Raw genomic sequence first — 22814 nt, forward strand, 5'->3', positions numbered from 1 at the left:
ACCTGTACCACTGGGAGAACCCGCCATGTTGACATAGATCTGCATTGAAGCATCACATGGCACAAGTGTGCCCTTACAGCATTTTAATTGTAGACAAGCCCTTCGAATAGTGGTGGATAGCCTACGGCCCATCGGGGATCTATGTGTGGCCCATGAGATATTTTGTTTTCCATTGCCCATGCGCAGGGTTTCCAGATTCTGCTCATTTCTGTCTGCTTAGTCTTTTTTCTATTAGTATTACTAAAGTGACATGCATGAAAAACAAGGGAATGTGGATTAAGATGTGTGCCGATTACACAGAATATTGGCTATGAGAGTGGTGAACTCCCTCTGCATCCAATCAAAGCTCTGCTGTGATTCAATCAGAACAGCCCTCAAATTCTAGCTATACAAGCACAGTTAGCAAAACTACACTAGCCCAGGAGACATTCCTGGTTAAAACAGTCTTGAGGCCCACTTGCTAGCTTAGTTTGCCTATTACTGCCTTAGAATCTTTAAGAATCACAGTTGGTAAGGACATTGATTTTATTTGCTGTTTCAAAATCAGCGGGATGTAACAGTCTGCTTGGCATTAGTTCAGTATGGGACAAGAGTGCCACCTAATGAATCAAACTTATAAGAAAAGGGCTGATTTTAAGTGTTGGTAGCACAGGCAATAGCCTGAAACCCTGAGTAGGCAAAATGACAGGCATCATATATTGCTTCCATTAGCAACGTTTCTGTGAAAAGAGCTTCAGGCAGATTAAAACAGAGTAGTATTAATCAGTTTTTATCTGTTTCAAGTTCTTTATACTGAAAGTTAACTGCTAAGCCAAAGCAAAAATTCTAGTGAGTTTCTTTTTGCAGTCAGCTGTGCCTGTAAAGCCTTTGGATCATGCAGAAATTGATGTTTCTTTTTGAGGTAAAGGCTTTAAAGGCTTATGTTCTGGAAGAGGCTATGGAAAGAAACTAACTAGAATCATAAAATCCTTTGCAGTGGAGTTTGAACTTGATGTAGAGTCAGACAAGAAGCCAGCAAAGGGTTTCCAGGGAGACTGATGTGATCAGTGTGTTGTGAAAGAAAAATAACTCCGAATGTATTTGAGCTGTACAATAAGAGGTGAGAAGGCTGGAAAGGAGAATGTTACAGTTTTCTAAGTGAGAAATAATATCATGAAAGAGTCTTAGCAGTAAGAATGATGAAGTAGCAAATGTTGGGGATGTAGGAGGAGAAACTGTTTGACATGAGTCTGAATATGAGAAGCAAAGGAGGTGAGTAGAGTTAAAAATTACCAGGAGCTTGACTAGGAAGTAGATGGAGTTATAAAAAAGAGAAAATGAAAATAGGAACAGGAGATATTTTAAAAGAGGACAAGATGCTCAGTTTGACTTTTTAACTTGAGAAAATAGTGTGATTGATTTTCAAAACGAATATACGTGAGAAAGGAACTGATTTGAGATTGGAGAGAAGGGGCAAATTCACGAGGGAAGATAAATAGTTGAGTTGTCTGCAAAAGGTGGTAATTCATACTGTGGACATAGATTTTTGTAAACATCTCTTTGAGTGATTAGGTATCTGTTGGAGTTAGGAGTGTAATTCATAAGTTCTGGGTTTGTAGTTCTGTGTTCGTTTTTCTAGAGTCCCACGTAAACCTAAACTGCACCGCTGCCCGCAAGTCACATGTTGGGTAGCCCTGGAATAGTCAATACTTCTATAGACTGAGCAGAAATCTAACCTAGTCTGTGGTGGATGTGTGCCTATGTTCTAAAATTATATACCGAAGAAATTCTATTATGTATACTGAACATAAGAAGGGCCACCATACTGGGTCAGACCAAAGGTTCATTTATCCCAACATCCTATCTACCCAACAGTGACCCATGCCAGATGCCACAGAGGGAGTGAATGGAACAGGTAATCATTACATGTTCCCTCTCCTGTAATCCATTTCCAGCCTCTGACAAACAGGAGCTAGGGACACCATTCCTACCCACCCTGGCTAATAGCCATTCATAGAAACTAACCTCCATGAATGTATCTAGTTCTTTTTTGAACCCTGTTACAGTCCTGCACTTCACAACATCATTTGGCAAGGAGTTCCACAGGTTGATTGTGCACAACTGTGTGTGCATGTGCACTCATGAACCCAAAATAAAACTTTACATTGAAATTCTCCCTGATATCTATTGATTGGAACTTAAATATAGTCCTACTTCTAATCTGTAGAGCCCTGCATAGATACAAAATTTGTATCCACGGATACCCACGGATATAAAGAATCTATATAAAAATGTACAAGGTTCTAAATTCAAAATTTGCATCCACATCCATATTTGCAAAAATGAGCCATGGATCCCCACATCAGTATCCACGAATATAAAGCTGATGTCCACAGATTTGCAGGGCTCTACTAATCTGACATCTCAGTCAATTATCTGCTGTTGTTGCTTTGGAAGACTGTCCTTTGGGGAGCTGCGTATGTGTTGATGTGAACATAGTCTGTCAAAAGGTGGCTGTAGACCCTCACCATTTGTAAGTGTTTGTCAAAGTGGTCTGTGGACCCTCTCTAAGAGTTGCTACCAGGCCGCTCTGGTTTGTTTACTTATTGGCTCCCCAGCCCCGGAGCCTTGCTGCTCCTATTGGCTGCGATTTGCCATTTGCAGCCAATGGGAGCCTCAAGGTGCCCTGGCTGCAGAGCCAGTAAGTAAACAAATCGGAGCAGCAACTTTCTCGGTGTGGGTCTGAGGACTACTTTGAGAAATGCTGCCATGCTGTAATAAAGTGAATTGCTTGACAAGTATTGGAGAAACTTATTTTCCTAAAAGATGATATTTTATAATATGGTCTCTTTTCATTAATGTCTTTTAAATGCATTATATATTAGGTTCTGTGAATGGTCAAAGTGCTAAACAAGTGGCATAATCACAGGATCAGTGGAACCAAGATCAGAACTTGTAACAAATCCTATGGTTATCCATTGGACCTCTACAAATAAGTATTGCTTATTTCTCAAGGTAGACTTCTTGAGGCTGTGACTCTCCCTTCTTCTTTTTTGTAGGGAGGCTGTCAGCTAAGTCACTGTCTTATTTTTGACTTGTTAAATTTTATGCCAAATTGATTCCTACAGTAGTGCATACTCTGAGTTGTGATGATCATGCTTTCAGATAACTTAATCATCTTATTTTAATCATCTTATTTTACAGTTTTAACTATTCAAACCTACATTTTAGATTTGGCTCTCGATTTCAGAGATTAATATTAAAAATATTTGTTTTTATTTGGGTGCCTGGTTGATTTTTGTCAAAAATATGAATGCCAGTGAAATAAGTATGTGATAAATCTCTCCTATTTGAGACAAATAGCCATGTGAATTTGTAAAAGAGTATGAGAAGCTTTTATATAACAGCTCATTGCTAAGTGCATTTAATATTTTAGAATCCATTTCCTCAGGGTACATGGAATCTCTGCTCATGTGAAATGCATGGAAGCTGATAATTTGTCACTTTATCTGCAAGAAAATCCTGTTACCATATTGCTTTCTTCAATGCACTGGAAGATCCAAAAGTTTCTTCCGTTAGCTCTTTGCATACAGCTGTTTAACTCAGTTTCCAATCTAGAAATACTCTGCAACTTGTCTTAGTCTTATATCAAAGCTGTTGACACGTGTGCAAAGAAAGATTTGAGAGGCAATTGCAACAAGTGTCCTAGGGAATGCCTTAGAAGTGAATTGCTAAAAGCTAGCAGCCTGATCTTCAAAGGAGCCAGAGCACTTGTAGAGTCCCCTTATCCCACTAGGATGTGGGCTAATCACTTCTTGAAATCAGGTCACAGATTTATTGTTTGTGGTGCCGATGAGCCACAGACAAACCTGTAGCCAAACAAGTCAGTACAAAGCAAATTTGTGCATGATGGAAAGCCTTTGTACTCTTTTGCTGATGTATTCTTGGCGTCACATAGGGAATGAAAACAACTGAAGGAGTTCAACTTTTGGAGGCTGAAGGGTAAAGCGCTCAGATCCAGGCTGAATTTAGATGGTGCAGCAATGAATATTGGCTCCTCAAATAGAATGCAGGCTGAGTTTAGATCACAGCTCTCTGTTACTGGGCAGTGTGCTCCATTCCCTGGAGCCCGCTATTCTGAATCCTTGACTTAAATCATAAGATTTGAAAACAGAGAATTTATTTTGAAACTTTTTAAGTCCCAAAAGATGGCAACTTCAAACCAAGATTTACCCAGTTCATTGAAAATATCAATTTATTATACAAACTTAGTAAAGTCTGATGATCAGCTGCTTTTTTTTTTATCATAAGGCCAGTTGTTAAGATGTGCTTGGTGTGGTGCAGGGATGTGCAATAATTTTTTACCGGGGGCCATTTTGGAAATTTTTTGAAGAGGCCCTTTTACCCACCCCTGGTGTGGAAGCTTCTGTTTTGACTTTGTCTATACTTCTAACAGTCATGGCAGCACTTTAAAGTGAAAATATGGCCATGGAATGAGCACTCTGAGCCTGTTTACACTGGTGCTCTGTAGTGCTGTAAATTGCTGCATTCAGGAGAGTGTTTTTTCTCACCTCTGAGGCAGAAAGTTGAAGCACAATGGAGTGGTAGTGTGGAGTTATCCTTTATCTGAGATGTGTTCAGTTGGAAAAGAAGCACAATATAATCTCATTGTTTCATCATGTACCAATACAATATCTCTTGTATGTTCTGTATCAGTGGTTCTCAAACTGGGGTTTGTGGACCACTAGTGATCTGCAAGTGGGTCACAGCTTGAGCTCAGTCCCCCTTTCTCCCTCTGCAGTGGGGAGTCTGCGCTGGTGCTTCAGCCTTACCCCCACTCCCCCAGAAGGTTAAAGTGCCAGTGCCAGCTTTCTACTGCAGGTAGGGTGTCCAGATGGTTGAAACAAAAATACCGAACACCCCCCTCCCCAAAAACCAGGAAAAAATTCTGTTGACGGGAAAGAAAAGGGGGGAGGGGGAGACCAAAGTTTTTGAGCAGAAAAAAGGGTGGGGGGACTCCAAGGACTTAAGCCAAAAAAAATTAAAATAAAACATCATGTCTTCTTTAAGAGTGAGTGCAGGAATAGGAACAGGGGAGTGGTTGAGCACTAAGACCCAGAGGAAAGCATTGCTTCCCCTAGGTCTTTTGGCCAGCAACCATTTTGTGCCGGCAGCCTTGGGGAAACCAGGTAAGCATGAGGACTGGGGTCGGGGGGCTGGGAGTTTTGGGAGCTGGGGGCAGAGGTTGGGGGGGAAGGGAGGCCGGGCACTGAGTGTGTGTAGGGTTGCCAGGTACCCAGCATTTTCGCCTCCTGGCCGGGGAAAAATTCAGAAAATACAAGACATCCTGCATCCTTATCCCTACCCCTCTAGCTGGCAGCCCTGTCCTGCACCTTCATTTTGGCCTCACCCCAGAGCCTAGCAGGGTCCACAAAATCCACTAATTCCAGAACCCAGAAGAGTTAATCTGGCCAATGGGAAGTCCTGAACCTCAGTCCTTCCTGTCCTTCCCTGCCCCCCCATGGAGCTGGAATGTCAGTGGATGAGTTGTCTCAGTTGAGGGTCACATCCATGAGGGTAGGGGGGTTTAAAGGTTCTTTATTTTCTTCTTACTTGTGCGATTCCCCTACTGATTTTTCTGTAGGTCAGTAGTCCCCGATCCAAAAAAGGTTTCCCACTCCTGCCATAATGACAATGTTGTAACCTTTTGTGTTGAACATAAAATTACTATTTAACTTTATTTAAAATTAAGTTTGGTAAACTAATATGAGAAATTTAAAGCGCTTAATCTGTTTAATTTCTGTTAATATTTTCTTTCTTACTAGTTAGATTAAACTGTTCCACCTACGTGCAGCAGTAGCAAAATGGCTCAAGTGTAATTATTTAATTAATGGCAAGTTTCCATTTGTAGCTGGTGGTCCATGGAAAGGTTTGCATTGAGCTGGATGGGCCATGGGCCAAAAAGTTTGAGAACCACTGCTCTGTATTGTCTCCAGTGATGGTTTAGTGTATTCTGTGTACCTGATTTTTTTTTATCTAAGAAATTCTAGCAAGTAGGTTAAAAATTTGACTAAAGATGTATCAACTAATAGACTATCTGATAAGCATGCTTATCAGATAGTCAACTCGACTAGTTGTTCTCCCTCCCCCCCCTTGCTGCCTCTATCAGCCAGTTCCCTCCCAGCACTGTCTCTATGGGGAGAAGGAGCAGAGGCGCAGCAGGGAACTGGCAGTGCTTCTGCCTTTGAAATGTAGCAAGAACAGGGAGCCCGGGGCCAGCAGGGGAATACTTGAGTCCCGCTCCTCATGGTGCTTCAACCTTTAGAAATGTAGCAAGAACGCCCTTATTGACTAATAGAATAGTTGATGCAAATTACTTTGACTATTCAATTAGTTGATTAATCTAAATTTAATATCCTTAAATTCATCTTTTACTGTTGATGATTCTGGAAAATCAAGCTAGGATGCTGTAGCCATTGTGGTTGGATTAATTTTAAGGGGCATTCTGCAGAATAATACAGGCAGTCCCCGGGTTACGTACAAGATAGGGACTGTAGGTTTGTTCTTAAGTTGAATCTGTATGTAAGTCGGAACTGGCCAGTTCTGACTTACATACAGAATCAACTTAAGAACCCCAGGCGTCCCCAAGTCAGCTGCTGCTGAAACTGATCAGCAGCTGATTCCAGGAAGCCCGGGGCAGAGCAACTCTGCCTGGGGCTTCCTGTAGTCAGCGCTGGTCAGTTTCAGCAGAAGCTGACTTGGGGACGCCTGGGGCAGAGCAGCTGGGGTGCTACTGGACCAACCCAGCAGCACCCCATCTGCTCTGCCCCAGACGTCCTGATTCAGCCGCTGCTGAAACTGACCAGCAGCGGCTGAATCAGGACCTGGGGCAGAGCAGCTGGGGTGCTGCCGGGTTGGTCCAGTAGTGCCCACGGGCGCTGCAGGACCAATCGGCAGCGCCCCAGCTGCTCTGCCCCAGAGTCCAAAACAAAAGCCTGGTCTGCTGGGTGGGGGGGGAGTACACTAGCTGCGCCCCCTCCCCCCAGCAGACCAGGGACACGGGGAGCAGAGCCGCAGCGGCAGCGGGGTGCCGCGCCTCTGAGGCTTTGCTCTGGCAAAGCCTCTGAGGCGCGGGACCCCCGCGGCTGCGGCTTCAGTCAGGGTGCCTGTGGTCTGCTGGGGACCGTCCCCAGCAGACCACAGGCACCGGGTCTCATGCGGCAGCAGCGGGGGTTCCCGCGCTTCTGAGGCTTTGCTCTGGCAAAGCCTCAGAAGCGCAGGAACCCGCCCGCTGCTGCCGCTTGGGTCCCGGTGCCTGTGGTCTGCTGGGGACGGTCCCCAGCAGACCACAGGCACCCTGACTGAAGCCGCAGCCGCGGGGGGGTCCCGCGCCTCTGAGGCTTTGCCAGCGCAAAGCCTCAGAGGCGCGGGGAACCGCCGCTGCTGCCGCTCCAGTCTGGATGCCTGTGGTCTGCTGGGGACCGTCCCCAGCAGACCACAGGCACCCGGACTGAAGCCGCAGCCGCGGGGGGGGTCCCGCGCCTCTGAGGCTTTGCCAGCGCAAAGCCTCAGAGGCGCGGGGAACCGCCGCTGCTGCCGCTTTGACTGAAGCGGCAGCAGCGGCGGTTCCCCGCGCCTCTGAGGCTTTGCGCTGGCAAAGCCTCAGAGGCGCGGGACCCCCCCCGCGGCTGCGGCTTCAGTCTGGGTGCTTGTGGTCTGCTGGGGACCGTCCCCAGCAGACCACAGGCACCGGGTCTCATGCGGCAGCAGCGGGGGTTCCCGCGCTTCTGAGGCTTTGCGCTGGCAAAGCCTCAGAAGCGCAGGAACCCGCCCGCTGCTGCCGCTTGGGTCCCGGTGCCTGTGGTCTGCTGGGGACGGTCCCCAGCAGACCACAGGCACCAGCACCCAAGTGGCAGCAGCAGCGGTTCCCGCGCTTCTGAGGCTTTGCTCTGGCAAAGCCTCAGAAGCGCAGGAACCCGCCTGGTGCCCCTGGTCTGCTGGAGACGGTCTCCAGCAGACCAGGGGCACCGGAGCAGCTTACGAACGGGGCTTTCTCGCCCCGACTTCCGGGGCGAGAAAGCTCCGTTCGTAAGTGCGGATCCGACGTAAGTCGGATCCGCGTAAGTCGGGGACTGCCTGTATTGTGAAGTAATTGAGTGAAGGGAGAGGTAGAGTAAAAACCTAGGACCAAAATTTAAAGGCATCTTGGGTGCCTTCATTTTTGGATTCCCAAACGAAGATATGTGGCATTTGATTTTCAGATATGCTGACAATCTGCTGATATCTATTGAATTAATGAATGCTTAGCACCCTGTGGATATTGGAGACCCCAAAATTAACTGAATTGTATTTGAAAATTTGAGATTTATTTTGTCATTCCAGTGTACCAGTGAAAGAGCTATTATGAGTTGAGACAGAGAGAATGTGCTGTTCAGAAATATTTTGCAGTTTCCCCACATGTATTCCCATGCACATTTTCTAAAAAGATCTGTGGAATTTCATAAATTTCTACAGAATTCCTGTTGCCCTATTACTAGCATTTTTTTTTTTTTTACATAGGGATAAAAATGTGACATTGCATCTAGATTTCATGTTTAAAATACAGTCCTTCCTCCTGAAATGAATTCTGCTTGAGGTTATAGTTAAGTAAATATAGTATCTATTGAATTTATTCCTGGGTTTGGCAGTTCGTTTTTATATGTATTGTCTGCACAAGAGTATTTCACACACAATGTATTTGTTGTAAATGACTGAATGATCCTTTACCTGACTAGTTGATTTTCACTTTTCCTCTCTACCTTAACTGTTGTCCTTTACACAGTATTTTGATCTTTTGTTTATTTATTTGATTTGCATGCATTACTGTACACTGTGTTCATTGTGTACCAATGATTCTGTTTCTTTATTGAATAAGTAGAAATAATTGAATATTAGGAAAAAGTGAACTTTAATAGTAATATTGTATCCTATTTTGTCTTCATAAGCCTACTTTATTATGAATTACATTTTTAAATGTGTGGGTGGGTGTTTTCCTAGGGAAAATATATATTAATGTTCAAAATACCTCTGAATTATTAGAAACATTTTATTATTAATTGTTCAGAATACATAACCCCCACTCTGACACTTGGTTTATTTACAATTGTGTATTTTAAATATAATTTTTGTAATGACAGTTTTGTAGGTGGGAGGCTTCAAACGTGTAATGCACTATGTTTATATAGTATTTTTTTGCAAATGTGTTATGTGGTCTTAGACATATTTTGTTTTTACAGTCATTACATGAGACAGATACTGGAAGCTCTACGTTACTGTCATGATAATAACATAATTCACAGGGATGTAAAGGTAAGTTTTTTCTTACTTCCACAATAAACATATCTTGCCTACTTTGAAAACTCTGTAATTTAGGGTAAGATGGGAGTTTGTATTGAGATTTACTAAATTGTATAAATTAAAGTGAAATTGGAAGAATATTTGATTTCATCATTTTGACTGCTTATTGACTGTGTCCAGCAAAAACTAAATTATCCAGAAATGTCTGTGCTTAAAGGAAATGTCTATTATGTTACTTTTTTAAAGCTAGTCAGCTAATTTAAAACATTCTTCTAGTATTTCCCCAGTTATCAACAGATCATTTACATATGCATACAGTATTTGGAAAAGAAGAAGGTACACAACTTCATCAACGTGAATAGCATAGCTGGACTCAACCTATCTTATCTCCCTGCATCCACTGCAGGGAGTGGATGGGAGAAACTTTCCTGTCGACTCCCCTTACTTTTCTCACTCCGGTGGAGAATCAGAGTCAGTGAGAGTGTCATCAGCAGTTGATTTAGCAGGTCTTTATTAGACTTGCTAACTTGACTCCTTGGGGATCGATCTCTGCAGTGGTAGGTGTAGACAAGGCCTGAAATAACTTAACAATTAAATAGTAGCTGCTCAATTTCAGGGTTTTTTTAAAAAATAATTGAAATGAATGGAACAGTTCACAGCTCTCACAGCTACTGTTTACATAATATGCAGACTCAGAAAAACTACATTGGATTCATTTTCACTGAATCTATACATGTTTTCAGTTAGCTAGGAATGAAAAAGTTTGTATTCCATGGCAAAGGAATGGGCAAGAGGTGGCGCCGCTGGCCCCAGAATTGTGAAATTCCTAGGGTCCTGGCTATATTCCTTTTAAAGCCAGAATAAGTCATTCATATGAATGTGTGTTGATTTAAAAAAAAAAAATTCAATACAGGACATAAAGAATAGCAGTTGTGCATAACACTAATCTCACCTTCAAGATTCCCAAGGATAGTATTATCTGCTCAATCTTTGTTTCCTTGGCCAAACTTAGTTTTTAGTATTCAGGGAGAAAGATTGACATAAAAACTGTAAAACACAGATTGGCAGATTCAGTAAAATATCCAATATTCATTCATATCGTCTTGCCTTCAAAAACATCAAAATCAGCAGTGTTTTTATTGAATTTAATTGTGTGTATTATAATATATCAATAGATTGCATGGTTGGTTGGACATTACTAGTGTTGCTATCTGCCAGTGAATATAATTTATATTTTACCCCCAAAAAGTTCTTAAAGAATCTATTTGGAAATGTAGTAATTCAGTGTTCCTCAAAGTGGTCCTCAGACCCACTCAGAGGGAGCTGCTACTGGCCTCTCCAGTTTGTTTACTTACCGGCTCCGCGACCACGGAGCTCACGGTTCCCAATGGATGCAGTTCCACCATTTGCAGCCAAGGGGAGCCGCAGGAAGGATATGCAGAGTAAAGATATTAAATATCGATTAATTTACTAGTCGAGTAGTCGATGGTCTTTCCATCAACTATTCGACTAGTTGATAGGCACTGCTGCATTCCTCCTTTGAAATGCCACGGTATTTCAAAGGGGCAGCACTGCACAGCTGATTCCAGGCTCTGCACTGCACAGCTGATTCCAGGCGCCGCTACAGCATTTCAAAGGAGCAGCGCCACATGGCACTTGTAACCCAGGCTTCATGTGGTGCTGCTGCTTTGAAATATTCCCTCTTTGCTGCCTCTGTCTGATAGAGGCAGCAAGGGGAGGGGCAGGAATCAACTAATCAACTTGACTATCAGATAAGTATTTGCTTATCGGATAGTTGACTAGTCCTTAACATCCTTAATGCAGAAAGTTAACTTTTTTTGTAAATCTAGAAAGTGATAAATGGGAAAGTGGCAAGATTTGTGAGCAACAACACAATTATCTAATTAGTAAAATCTATGCAGGAGCATGAAGAACTGCAAAATGATCAGATGAACTGGGTGACTGAGCAATATTATTTCAAATAAAGTTTGCCATAGAGAGCTACAAGGTATAATTAAGTGGAATAAATATTTGTGCGCATTGTTAACTGCAGTACCTCAGGATAGAGCTCTAGGTGTCACTATATAGATATTTTAATAGGAAGCTAGCATCACAACTCAGTAAAACTGGTGTACACGTGAAAGTTGAGTGTAACTGTTAGCTAGAGATATGATTTTAAAAAAGTATACAGTCATATTGGTTCCAGCTCTATTGTTGATGCAATTATACCAGTATAGATATTCCAATAACTGTGATGGTATAAGACTCCTTTATACCATAGGTGTACTTTGACTATACTGGGGAAAGGAGTTAGCGCTCCCACTGCCTGGAGTGGTACCTGGCTGCCGGTGCTGGAGGAGGGGACAGGTTGGCTTAATCGGAGACCTCCTGATTTTGCTGTCCTCTGTAGCAACCTGTGTGCAGGAGTTACAGACACTACTGCACTGGCTGTTGCAGTGATGTCATTGCTGTGGTTCCTCCAGGTGTTGATGCAGTCGCCTTTCTGCTGGACTTCCTGCTGCAAAGGGGTCATTGCATGCTGGGCTTCCCCTCCTCCCACATATTCCCTATCCCCCTCTTTGCCATCCCCTCTATTTTCTTCTCCCCACTCCTTACCCCTCCCCCCACCACATTCCCAACCTCCTTCTCTTCCTCCTTCCCTTCCCTCTTCCTCATTACCTCTTCAGCCCCATCCTACCCCTTCTTCCCCTATCCTATCCCTGTCTCCTCCACAAGTATTCCCTGTTGTATAGGAATCAGGATGATATTCATGAATAATGCCTATAGAGGATGATGACAACAGGCAGTAGAACCTGGCAGAAGATGGTGTCCAACTGCAGAGGCAGGAACCTAGAATGGCCATCCTTGGCAGAAGTGGTTCCATTCTGCCTTCTCTGTTCCCCACTGGGACCCGGCTGCTGGAAACATGCTGGAGGGGGTGGATGCTGCATGGGAAGGGCAGCAGGGTGAGCAGACCAGCTTGGCATTCACAGAAATCTGGAGTGGGACAATGACATATGACCCCTCGTGCATCCCCATACCTCACTTCTGTTGGAGAGAGTGGGGAAATACCTCCCTGCTTCTCCAGATTATTTCTATGCTTTATACTGGCATCACTGTATTCACACTAGGACAATTGTACCACTTTAGCTATACTGGAATAATTAAAACAGTACAGCTTTCCAGTGTAGACAGGGCCTAAAAGTTGCAACACCTCTTATGCATCCAGGATCAGATTCTAAGGGTTTGTCTTCACTATTGCACTTAATTAGTGCTTCTGTTGCAGTTGATACAGCAACTTTGATTTTAACAGTTCTGGTGAAGAGGTGGGAAGTCAACTGGAGAGTGCGCTCCTGTTAATGTAATTAATCCACTTTAACAAAGACAGAAGCTTTGTCAACCTGTGAGCGTCTCCTGTGAATGTAGCACCGTGTACACGGCTATAATTCAATGCAAATTACATATATCTGAATAAAAGTTTATGTTGACTTAAGCATTAGTGTAGACAAGGCCTGGGTTGTGCCTTTAAGTGGTGGAGAAGAGAACTTGCAGCCTGAAGGCAGTACTGGGCTAACGTAGCTTCAAGCCACTTTTATACTCTCCTGATTCTGGCCTGTTCTGGGGCTCAAGTGCCATTACCGTAACTTAGCCCCCTGCCCTGTCTAAATTATGGTAGCGTGTTCCCAACATTCTATAAGCAGCAGTACTATTCAGAATATCTGCAGTGCTGTGTGCTATTCCCCCATCGTAATGCAGCCACGTTGCCTTTCCAGGGAGTAAGAGTGGATAGTCTGTGGCGGTCTTCTTTATTTCATGTAGTAAGGGGTATCAACAAATGCCAGTGATTTTGAGCACAAACCAGTCACTCAAGGTTGCAGATATTTAAGATGCACAGAAACTGTTAAAACTTTAATCAGTTGTGCTGCTGTGCATAAAACACTCTACTACTATTATATACCTGCATGCTACACACGTTTTTGTTCACCATAGATATTGACCTTTTTTGATGGGCTTCCCAGAAAGGATGGTGGAAAGAAATTCATCCACTAACAATATTTGAGTCTACCAGATGTTTCACAGTGAAGTCTGCAAAGCAGCAATTGAAAATATGTCCCAGATGCCAGGCATGAAGACTTGCCCCAAGATTTAGTAATATGTTCTCATAATTTAAATAAGTTTGGAATCTTCTCTAAAATTTGGATGAGTTGGGGAGACTCTTGTCCAAGTCATAACTGTTAGAGATATAGCTTTTTTTAAAAATATAAGTATTCCTTTGTAAATTTCAGCTGTCAATGAGAGAAACAAGATTGTGGAGTCAGACAGTGTTGAAAATAGTGTTTATATTACTAAGTTATAGAAGAATTCTCTTACACATTCAACACTTATGGCAGTTAAAAGGATGAATTATGCAATAACAAAAGTTGCACATTGTACTGAGTGCTGATATTTTTGTGACCATGAAGTTTTCGGAGTTACATATCTGAATGAGATGAATTCATCACACAGCAATTCAGCAGAAAAGGCTTGGCGATCACAGTGGATGAGAAGCTGGATGAGAGTCAACAGTGTGCCACTGTAGCCAAGAGAACTAATGGCATATTAGGGTGCATTAAGAGGAGCATTACCAGCAGATCTAGGGAAGTGATTATTCCCCTTTATTCGGCACTAGTGAGGCCGCATCTGGAGTATTGTGTCCAATTCTTGGGGGGGGGGGGGGGGGCTTTACAGAAGGGATGTGGATGCATGGCAGAAAGTCCAGTGGAGGGCAGCAAAAATTATTAGGAGGCTGGAGCACATGACTTAATGAGGAAAGGCTGAGGGATTTGGGCTTAATTAGTCTAAAGAAGAGAAGGGGTGGGTTGATAGCAACCTTTAGTTACCTGAAGGGGGTTCCAAAGAGGATGGAGAGAGGCTGTTCTCAGTGGTGACAGATGACAGAATGAGGAGCAATGGTCTCAAGTTGCAATGGGGGAGGTCTAGGTTGAATATTAGGAAAAACTATTTCATTAGGAAGGGTGATGAAGTACTGGAAGAGGTTACTTATGGAGGTGGTGGAATCGCATCCCTGGAGGCTTCTAAGTTCTGGCTTGACAAAGGCCAATGAAGATTAGGTGATGATTTAGTTGGGATTGGTCCTGCTTTTAGCCAGAGGTTGGACTCAATGACCTCCTGAGGTCTCCTCCATCCCTGTGATTCTATGATTCTAAGTCTTGACAGTTATATTGAGTCATATTGGAATAGGAGGAAAAATAAAATTTCCTGCAGAATGATAGTGACATCATCACATCACTCTGCGTCCCTCCCCCCAGCCTTGGCAGAGTCAGAAGGGGAAGCAGCAGCCATGGTGGGGGACAGCTGCAGGGCACTCAGCGAGCTCTGCTGCTTCCCTATCCGCACCGCTTCCCATCCAGCTGCCTCCGGCCCCAATTCTAATTCTGGGTCTGAGGCCCAGAGGCTCTGCGATCCAATGGGGAACTGCTTGAGTTGTTGCTTGCCTGGCACTCCAGCCTCGTGTTCTCCTCCTCCTCCCCGCACAAGATTAGAGTGAAATGCCAGATTGCTGCAGGGGGGCGGGAGTGGGGGGGCGAGGAGCCCTGAGGCTGTATGCTGGATCTGGCTTGCGTAGCACATGTGCTTCCCCACAAGCTGAATCAGGCACCTGAGTGGTTCTCATACCAGTGACTATATGAGACTTTGTTTTCTGAAGATTATTACATTTTAAGATCAAGACTGTAATCTTGTGTGTGTGTGTGTGTGTGTGTGTGTATTAAATTACACACAAACTGTTAAAAGAACACTGAAGTTGCAAAGTCAAGCACTCAAAAGGTAGGAAATGGCAAAATTAAAGTTCCCTATGTGACTGTAATTTGACCCCCGTTTATTTGCTTTGTAATGAAGTATTTAATAACATGATTGTATAATATTTTTCCCACAGGCCCCCTGCCTCATTCAGTGCACAGGTTGGATGAAGCTCACTTAATAAACAGCCACTCTGTATTTTGTATTCTTCACATGGTTCAGTGTTACTGGCCTTACTTGGTGCACATTATTTAAATCCTGTTCTGAAAACAGACTTAATAATTTCCTTGTAATCTTTTCTGTAGTATCTTCATAAAGACTGACACGTTCATTTTCACAACACCCTTGTGAAGAAAAGTGTGTGTGTTTGTATATGGGTGCAACATGTTTGGTCTGGAAGCCATTGTAGCAGACATGGAATTTCTCAATATATTTTTACACGTTCTATTTTAAGGGCTTAACTGCATTTTGTAGTTTTAGAGAACTGATACTGGGTAATTGATAATGGGCAAGCACTCAGATGGAAAGGGAAAGCAGATAAGGGAGGAACTCAAAGCAGGGGGAAAAGAGAAAGTATGATGTGTGCAATTATTTTAAACAATATGTTTAAAGTTTGATTGATACGTTGTATATTTTTTGTACGGCTAGGCTTGGAGTCTAAGTCTTGGATATTGGGACTTGAAATCTAGCTTAATATTTTTTCTGCCTTATGTACCACTATTATAAAGGTTCTCTGAAGAAATTCTTCTCTCTAGTAAATATGTGTAATTCCACTATCTTAAGCAAATTTAACATTAATCCTTTTTTTGGAATATAATCAAATTTAAGAGTGTGTATTAAAGTTGTGAAATTGTTTTCATTATGGATATCAATTAAGACATTGTTAATGTAATTATTCCAACTTTGCATATTTTTTTACACTTAAATTGTGTTTGTGTTCATCCTGAGTGAAATTCTGACACCGCACCCCTGAAATCAACGTGGATTTTGCCATGGATTTCAGTTTAACCACAAAAGTCCACAAAATCTGGACTTTTGCACATACAAAAAAGTTATCAGAACTAACAGCAGACATTGCCTAACTTTTATTGCACTGGCTGTGATACTGTGTGATGATAGTAATAGAATTCATGTAATAGGCTAGAGCAGTGGCTCTTAGCTAGTGCAGATTACTGAACCCCTTTCAGGATTCTGATTGTCATGCATACCCTCAGCTATCCTCTCACTTAAAAACTACTTGGGTACAAAATCAGAAACAAAAATATATTATGCTATTACTGAAAAATTGCTTACTTTCTCATTTTTACCATATAATCATAAAATAAATCAAATATAAATATTGTATTTATATTTAAGTTTATAGTATATAAAGCAGTGTAAACAATTCATGGTATGTATGAAGTTTTAGTTTGTAGTGACTTTACACATGATTTTTATGTAGTCTGATGTAAAATTAGGGAAATATTTAGATTAATTCTCTCTCCCTCCCCCCGGAAGACCTCTGTGTATCCCCAAGAACACATGTACCCTGGTTGAGAACCACTGTGCTAGAGGATAAATGAGTTTGTCAACACACCTGAAAAATTAAATTACTGAATGTTAGCGTTTTTAAACTGTTCATTATGCAGATACTGTTTTTGAAAGAGATGGTGTATTGCTAACTCCTGTGTGAGATTGCAGTTAAAAGTAGCTGCTGTTCATTTTACACAGTAACAATAAATGTATATTCAGTTAGTGCTGAATATACTCTGTCATGCTTTTGTATTTTGCAATGGGTTTGTATTACCTACTGTGAATTGATATGGTGGAAGAAGTGGTGCATGGCCTTTTAATTACAATAAGAAATATAAAGATCCTAGGTATGTCATTGCTTTAAAATTTCTTCTTACTTTTTTAGTTTTTTTTTCTCCATGATCATCAGACTTCTGCATTGAGAAACCTATAGGCAAGCTGCATTACAGCTAGGGTTGTACTGTATGATGATTACCAGTTGATTATCCATTAATTTGTATTGTCACGTTGTTAAATGCCTTTGTTCTGTTCTTCATTAAATGGCTAATCTGGCAAAGAGTCAGTGTTATCCTATTTAAACCACACAATTTACTTAAAACTAGATGGAGACCTGTAGTGGCAGATTCATTAATGGATGATTATCTCTGGGCTAGTACTTGAATTTAGCTACATTGGTGTGTGTATATTTCTGTTCTCGGTTTTGCTTTAACTTAATTTTTGTATACATTAAGATATGCTAGAATATTATACATATTTATTTGATGCAGTCTTTTTGTTATATACTTATAAAAATAATCTCTTTGGTTAAAATAATTCTTGTATAAATTAAATATCTTAGATTAATCTGTGTGGTGAGACCAATTTTTGATGGTCTCACCACATACATTCATTATTAAGTATTTATTTAACAGTAGGGGTTGTGCATAGCTGCTTACAATTTTTCCCCCAAAATAGAATCAATAGAGTGGAAGAATGACTTCTCGTGTCTTGTTCAGAACACTCCCGTTAATGCATGTTTCATGTTTGCTAGACTCATGTTTGCTTTTTTTTGCAGCAGTGTCACACTGTTGACTCATGCTTAGCTTGTGGTCCGCTATGACCCCCTAGATTCCTTTCTGCAGTACTCCTTCCTAGACAGTCACTTCCATTCTGTATGTGTTAAACAGACTGTTCCTTCTTAAGTGGAGTACTTAGCATTTGTCATTATTAAACTTAATCCTATTTATGTCAGACCATTTCTCCACATTGTCAAGATCATTTTGAATTTTGGTTCTATCCTCCAAAGCAGTTGCAACCCCTTGCAGCTTGGTATCATCCAAGGAACACAACTGTTATGAATGGGCTCCACATGAGGATTTCTATAATAAACTATAGAAAACATCTAAAACAATATATCCAACTTTCCAGCTTCCAGATTTCTTCCTATTTCTGTGGGCCTCTTACCTCCATAGGTTAGTAATTACCATCAATCCCTTGTCAACACTGTGGGCATAACTGTGTAATCTCATCCCATGCTCCCTGTGCGAGGCAAGAATAAGACCAGAAGTTGATCACCCCATGAGACTCCCACCCTTTGAATACAAACCTATTCTTCGAGTGGTCCCCGTGGGTGCTCCACTCAAGGTGTCGGGTCCCGTCCCGGCGCCGCTAGTCGGAGATTTCCAGAGCCGTAGCCAGCCGGACCGCGCATGTGCGAAAGCAGCACGCAGCGTTCGTGCCTTTGCAACGTCTCGCGGTCCAGCCCCCCCGCCAGTTCCTCTCAACCGCCCGCGGTTGCTGGTGGAGTGCCATTTATCTCCTCGGAAATAGCCATCCTCCAAAGAAAAAAAAAAACCAGTTTAATTCTAGTTTCTTATAGATAGTTGATTAGTAGCTAGTTAGTAGTAGTATTGTTCTTGTAAAAAGCAAAAAACAAAAACACAAATTTTATAGTTATTGTATTCTTTAGTTTATTAGATTTAGTTGCTGTATATAGTTAATCTGATAATTGGATCAGTATGCCTGGGTCACTGGGATTTAAATGGTGTTCACAGTGTAAGGACGCGATGCTCGCATCTGATGGGCATGCTACATGTATCAGGTGCCTAGGGGAATCGCATGTACCACAGAAGTGCATCCATTGTGCTAAGTTGACTCCGAGAGCACGCAGGGAGAGAGACATGCGTTTAAAACTCCTGCTGTGCAATAAAGCCTTACAGCCATCTGACGCTCCCGACTCGGAATCACCCGCAGGACAAAACAGGAGAGCATCATTGCCTGTTGCACTGGTAACAAAAAAGAAGAGAACTTCCCCTACACACTCTCTACCAGCTGTTCCCCTGTCCCGGACTAGTCATGGAGACAGGCCGGGTACGTCCGGAGTGACCAAACAGCTGGAGAAATCACATTGGGCGCAATCTGACATGCCCACACCTCTGAGCCGATCAGCACCAGCACCGGCTCTACCGCCCTGTAAGCGCTCGACGTACCACCACGAGTGATCAGCACCGCCGGAGGTGCTTGAAGCGGCAACAACTGCGCAGCCACAGAGTCTGGCCGCAACGGAAGCAGCATCGATGAGCCGCAGCAAGCCGTCACCGGAGCCGGCTCCGAGGGAGGAACCCGAATGGGCCCCTATGGGTGAGCGCCCCGCATGGTGCCGAGCCGACACTGATAGGTCGCACTCTATCAACGGTCCCAGCAGAGACGGTGCTGCCCACAGTGCCGCGTGGAACCCCAGCGCATTGGCATGGTAGCAGTGTGTGGCAGAAGGAGAGACAATCCCCTCCTTCCTCCCTCCGTTCTTTGCCATCAGAAGAAGGGGAGTGCACCCACACAACCACAAAGAACATGCCCACAGTCCTAACTTCGATAGTCCCTACAAAGGCTGCCAGAAAATCAATGCCAAGGCACTCAATTTCTCCGTCACCAGTCTTTTTCCCCCGGAACCTTCCCTCTCGCCGCGTCACTCACTGGAGATCGGAGATTACTCAGCGTCTCACAGCCACACACTGCGCTCTCTGCGATGGAGATCAGTGTCCCACCACTCTGATCACTATAATTGGTACTCCTATTACCACCAGGGATCATTGCACAGATCTCGCTTCCCTAGCTACTCCCCTCTGAGATCTTATCATAGGAGGCACGCTAGTAGATATTCCTCACGACGATCGTCCCCTGAATATGCTGACCATGGGAGTCACCGTTCATCTTATAGTCATGGCAGATCGCAGTCCCGTTCCCATCTTTGCTGCTGCCATACCTCTTACGGTACACGGCAATCACCTCCGACCCAGGACTATCAGAGGGTACAATCTCGTCCGGAGACCCTCTCGGCCCTAGTTCAACTGTTGGAGCTTGAAGAGGGGCAGATTTCTGATATGAACAAACACCCACATCCTATATCTCCGCAGAATATCTCGTCCTCCTCCCTGGACGATGCTGTGTTTGTGGGGGATTCCTCACCTCCAGACGACACACAAGAGTTTCAGGATCTTTTTAGGAGGGTTGCACAGTTGCAGGACATCCAATATCAGACGTACCGATGAAACAATTTAAGCTGTGGAAAAATTTACATCCCAAGCAACAATCTAAGGTCGCTCTCCCTATTGATGAGGCGATCCTCCAGTCGGCAGCAGAAATTTGACATACCCTGGTATCGACCACTCCAACTTCAAAACCAGAGGAAAAGCGTTATTTCATCTCATCTAAAGACTCAGAATTTCTTTTTACCCATCCCCAACCAAACTCCTTGGTGGTTGATGCGGCTCTACAAAGGGCTAAGAACCCGCAGTTAAAAAATGTAGGGGCGGACAAGGAGGCCAAAAAATTGGATATATTTGGCCGAAAAGTATACTCATCGGCCACACTACTTCTCCATATTGTGAATTATGCAGCCCTGTTAGCAAACCATAGTATCAATAATATTGCTAAGCTCACAGAGTTGGTCCAAAGAACATCGGAGTCCGACAAACGGGTGTTACGGACAATCCTCAAGGAAGGATTGTCAAAAGCAAACCTCTAGATAGCCATGGATGTGGCAGACACGGCGGCTCGGGGAGTAGCAACAGCAGTGTCCATGAGATGCTCGTCCTGGCTCGCCACAGCAGCGGTACCCAAGGAGCTGCAATCCAAAGTGGAAGATCTTCCGTTCAACAGGATAAAATTGTTCGCAGAGAAAACAGATGAGGTACTTTATACTGGGAAAGACTCTAGAATGACATTCTATACACTAGAATGGTGTACGTCCTGCCATTTCGCCGTCATCGTTATTTCCCGTACCGGAGACGGTATGATTACCAGTCTTGTAGACAGCAAAACTGCACATTTGAGCAATCCCGCCCTAGACAGCAGCCACAGTGAAGACGCCCACAACCAGCTAGAGCATCTGGCACGCCTGCCTCTAAACAGCAAGTTTGACTTCTTTGTCGAGGGCATGCAAACTCCTCCAATCATTGTTGCACACACGGGTCCCATTTTCCATCACCGTTTATGACCCTATTATCACCAATGGGTCAAAATAACATCGGACAAATGGGTGCTGGAAGTCATAAAGGTCGGCTTCACCATCCCCTTTATTACCATTCCTCCCCACCACCCCACCTTTCCTGTCCCTTTTTCAGGAACCCATCTCACGATGGCCTCCTATGACAGGAAGCCTATCTTCTCCTCACCATCGGAGCAATAGAGAGGGCCCCAGATCAGTTCAAGGGAAGAGGGTTCTATTCGAGGTAATTCCTAACAGAAAAGAAAACGGGTTTGGAGACCCATTCTTGATCTATGCTGCCTAAATCATCATCTCCACAAACAGCGCTTCAAAATGGTAACCCTAAATTCCATAATCCTGTCCCTCGAATACGATTGGTTCTCTGCCCTCGACTTACAGGATGCATACTTCCACATAACCATACATCCTGCGCACAGGCGTTTTCTCCACTTTGAAATAAACAACGATCATTTTTGAGTTCTGCCGTTTGGTCTAGCCTCAGTGCCCAGGGCTTTTTCGAAGACCCTGGCTGTCGTGGCGGCTCATCTGTGTCGGTTACAAGTGGTAATATTCCCGTACCTCGACGATTGCTTGATAAAAGTTTCGACAAAGCAAGAAGCATCACAGATGGTGGCGATGGTCGAAGGCACATTCGACTCCCTTGGGCTTCTCCTGAACAAACAAAAATCAACACTTACTTGACACAAACTATAAAGTTCATAGGTGCGAAGCTGGATTCCCTAATGGCGAGGGCATACTTACCGCAGGAGAGGTTTCAGGCAATCAAAGACCTCATCACCATATGCAATGGGAATGGGAATATCTCTATTCACAATTGCCTCCATCTCCTGGGGCACATGGCTGCTGCCACCATTATAGTTCCTCACGCATGACTCCATCTGAGGAACCTCCAGCACTGGTTGTCGAGGGTCTATGTTTCTGCGAAGCACGACATTTACAAGATGGTGTGGCTACCCTTCCATGTTTGAAGGTCTCTGCGTTGGTGGACAGAAACTCAAAACCTTTTGTTGGGGGTTCCATTCCACCGACAACAGCCATCAGTCCAAATAACGCCGGATGCCTCCCTCATCGGCTAGGGTTCTCACATGGCCAATGAACGAGTTCAAGGGAAATGGTGTCTCTCATCAAGAGGTGTCTTCACATCAACCAGTTAGAGCTCCGAGCAATTTTCTATGCATGCAAACATTTTCTCCCGCACATCAAGGGTCTCACAGTGAGAATATTGATCGACAACATAGCGGCAATGTATTATGTGTACAGGCAGGGAGGAGCATGATCACGCTCCCTATGCGCCGAGGTGGTGCGGTGCTGGAATTGGTGCGTACAGAACAACGTCACCATAACAGCATCATACTTACCTGGCACCGCCAATGTAATTGCGGACTCCCTCAGCAGATGTTTTCCCACGGACCACAAGTGGGAAATAAGGACGGACACGATTCGGGCGATATTTCAGAAATAGGGTATGCCGCTAGTGGACCTTTTCGTGATGACCTACAACAAGAAGTGTCACCTATATTGCTCCAGAGCAGGGGTCGGCAAAGGCTCCCTTGGTGATGCACTTCTGGTCAACTGGAAGAGGGCACTCCTTTACGCCTTTTCCCCCACGGCCCTCATTTCCAGAACATTGGAAAAAATCAGAGTGGAGACGGCAACCGTCATTTTACTAGCACCAGCCTGGCCCAGACAAGCCTGGTATCTG

At 43.7% G+C, this 22814-nt stretch overlaps 1 protein-coding gene across 9 annotated transcripts in view; it reads left to right on the forward strand.

The window, feature by feature from the left end:
• Positions 1-22814, forward strand: part of CASK (calcium/calmodulin dependent serine protein kinase) — a 363612-nt gene that overhangs the window by 138660 nt on the left and 202138 nt on the right. For all 9 annotated transcript variants that reach the window (XM_075912872.1, XM_075912888.1, XM_075912881.1 and 6 more), the window contains exon 5: positions 9255-9327. In XM_075912872.1, coding sequence (XP_075768987.1) covers positions 9255-9327 — 73 coding nt within the window. The remainder of the gene's footprint in view (positions 1-9254; positions 9328-22814) is intronic.

This window comes from Pelodiscus sinensis, chromosome 1, assembly GCF_049634645.1.
Source record: "Pelodiscus sinensis isolate JC-2024 chromosome 1, ASM4963464v1, whole genome shotgun sequence".
Lineage (NCBI taxonomy): Eukaryota > Metazoa > Chordata > Testudines > Trionychidae > Pelodiscus > Pelodiscus sinensis.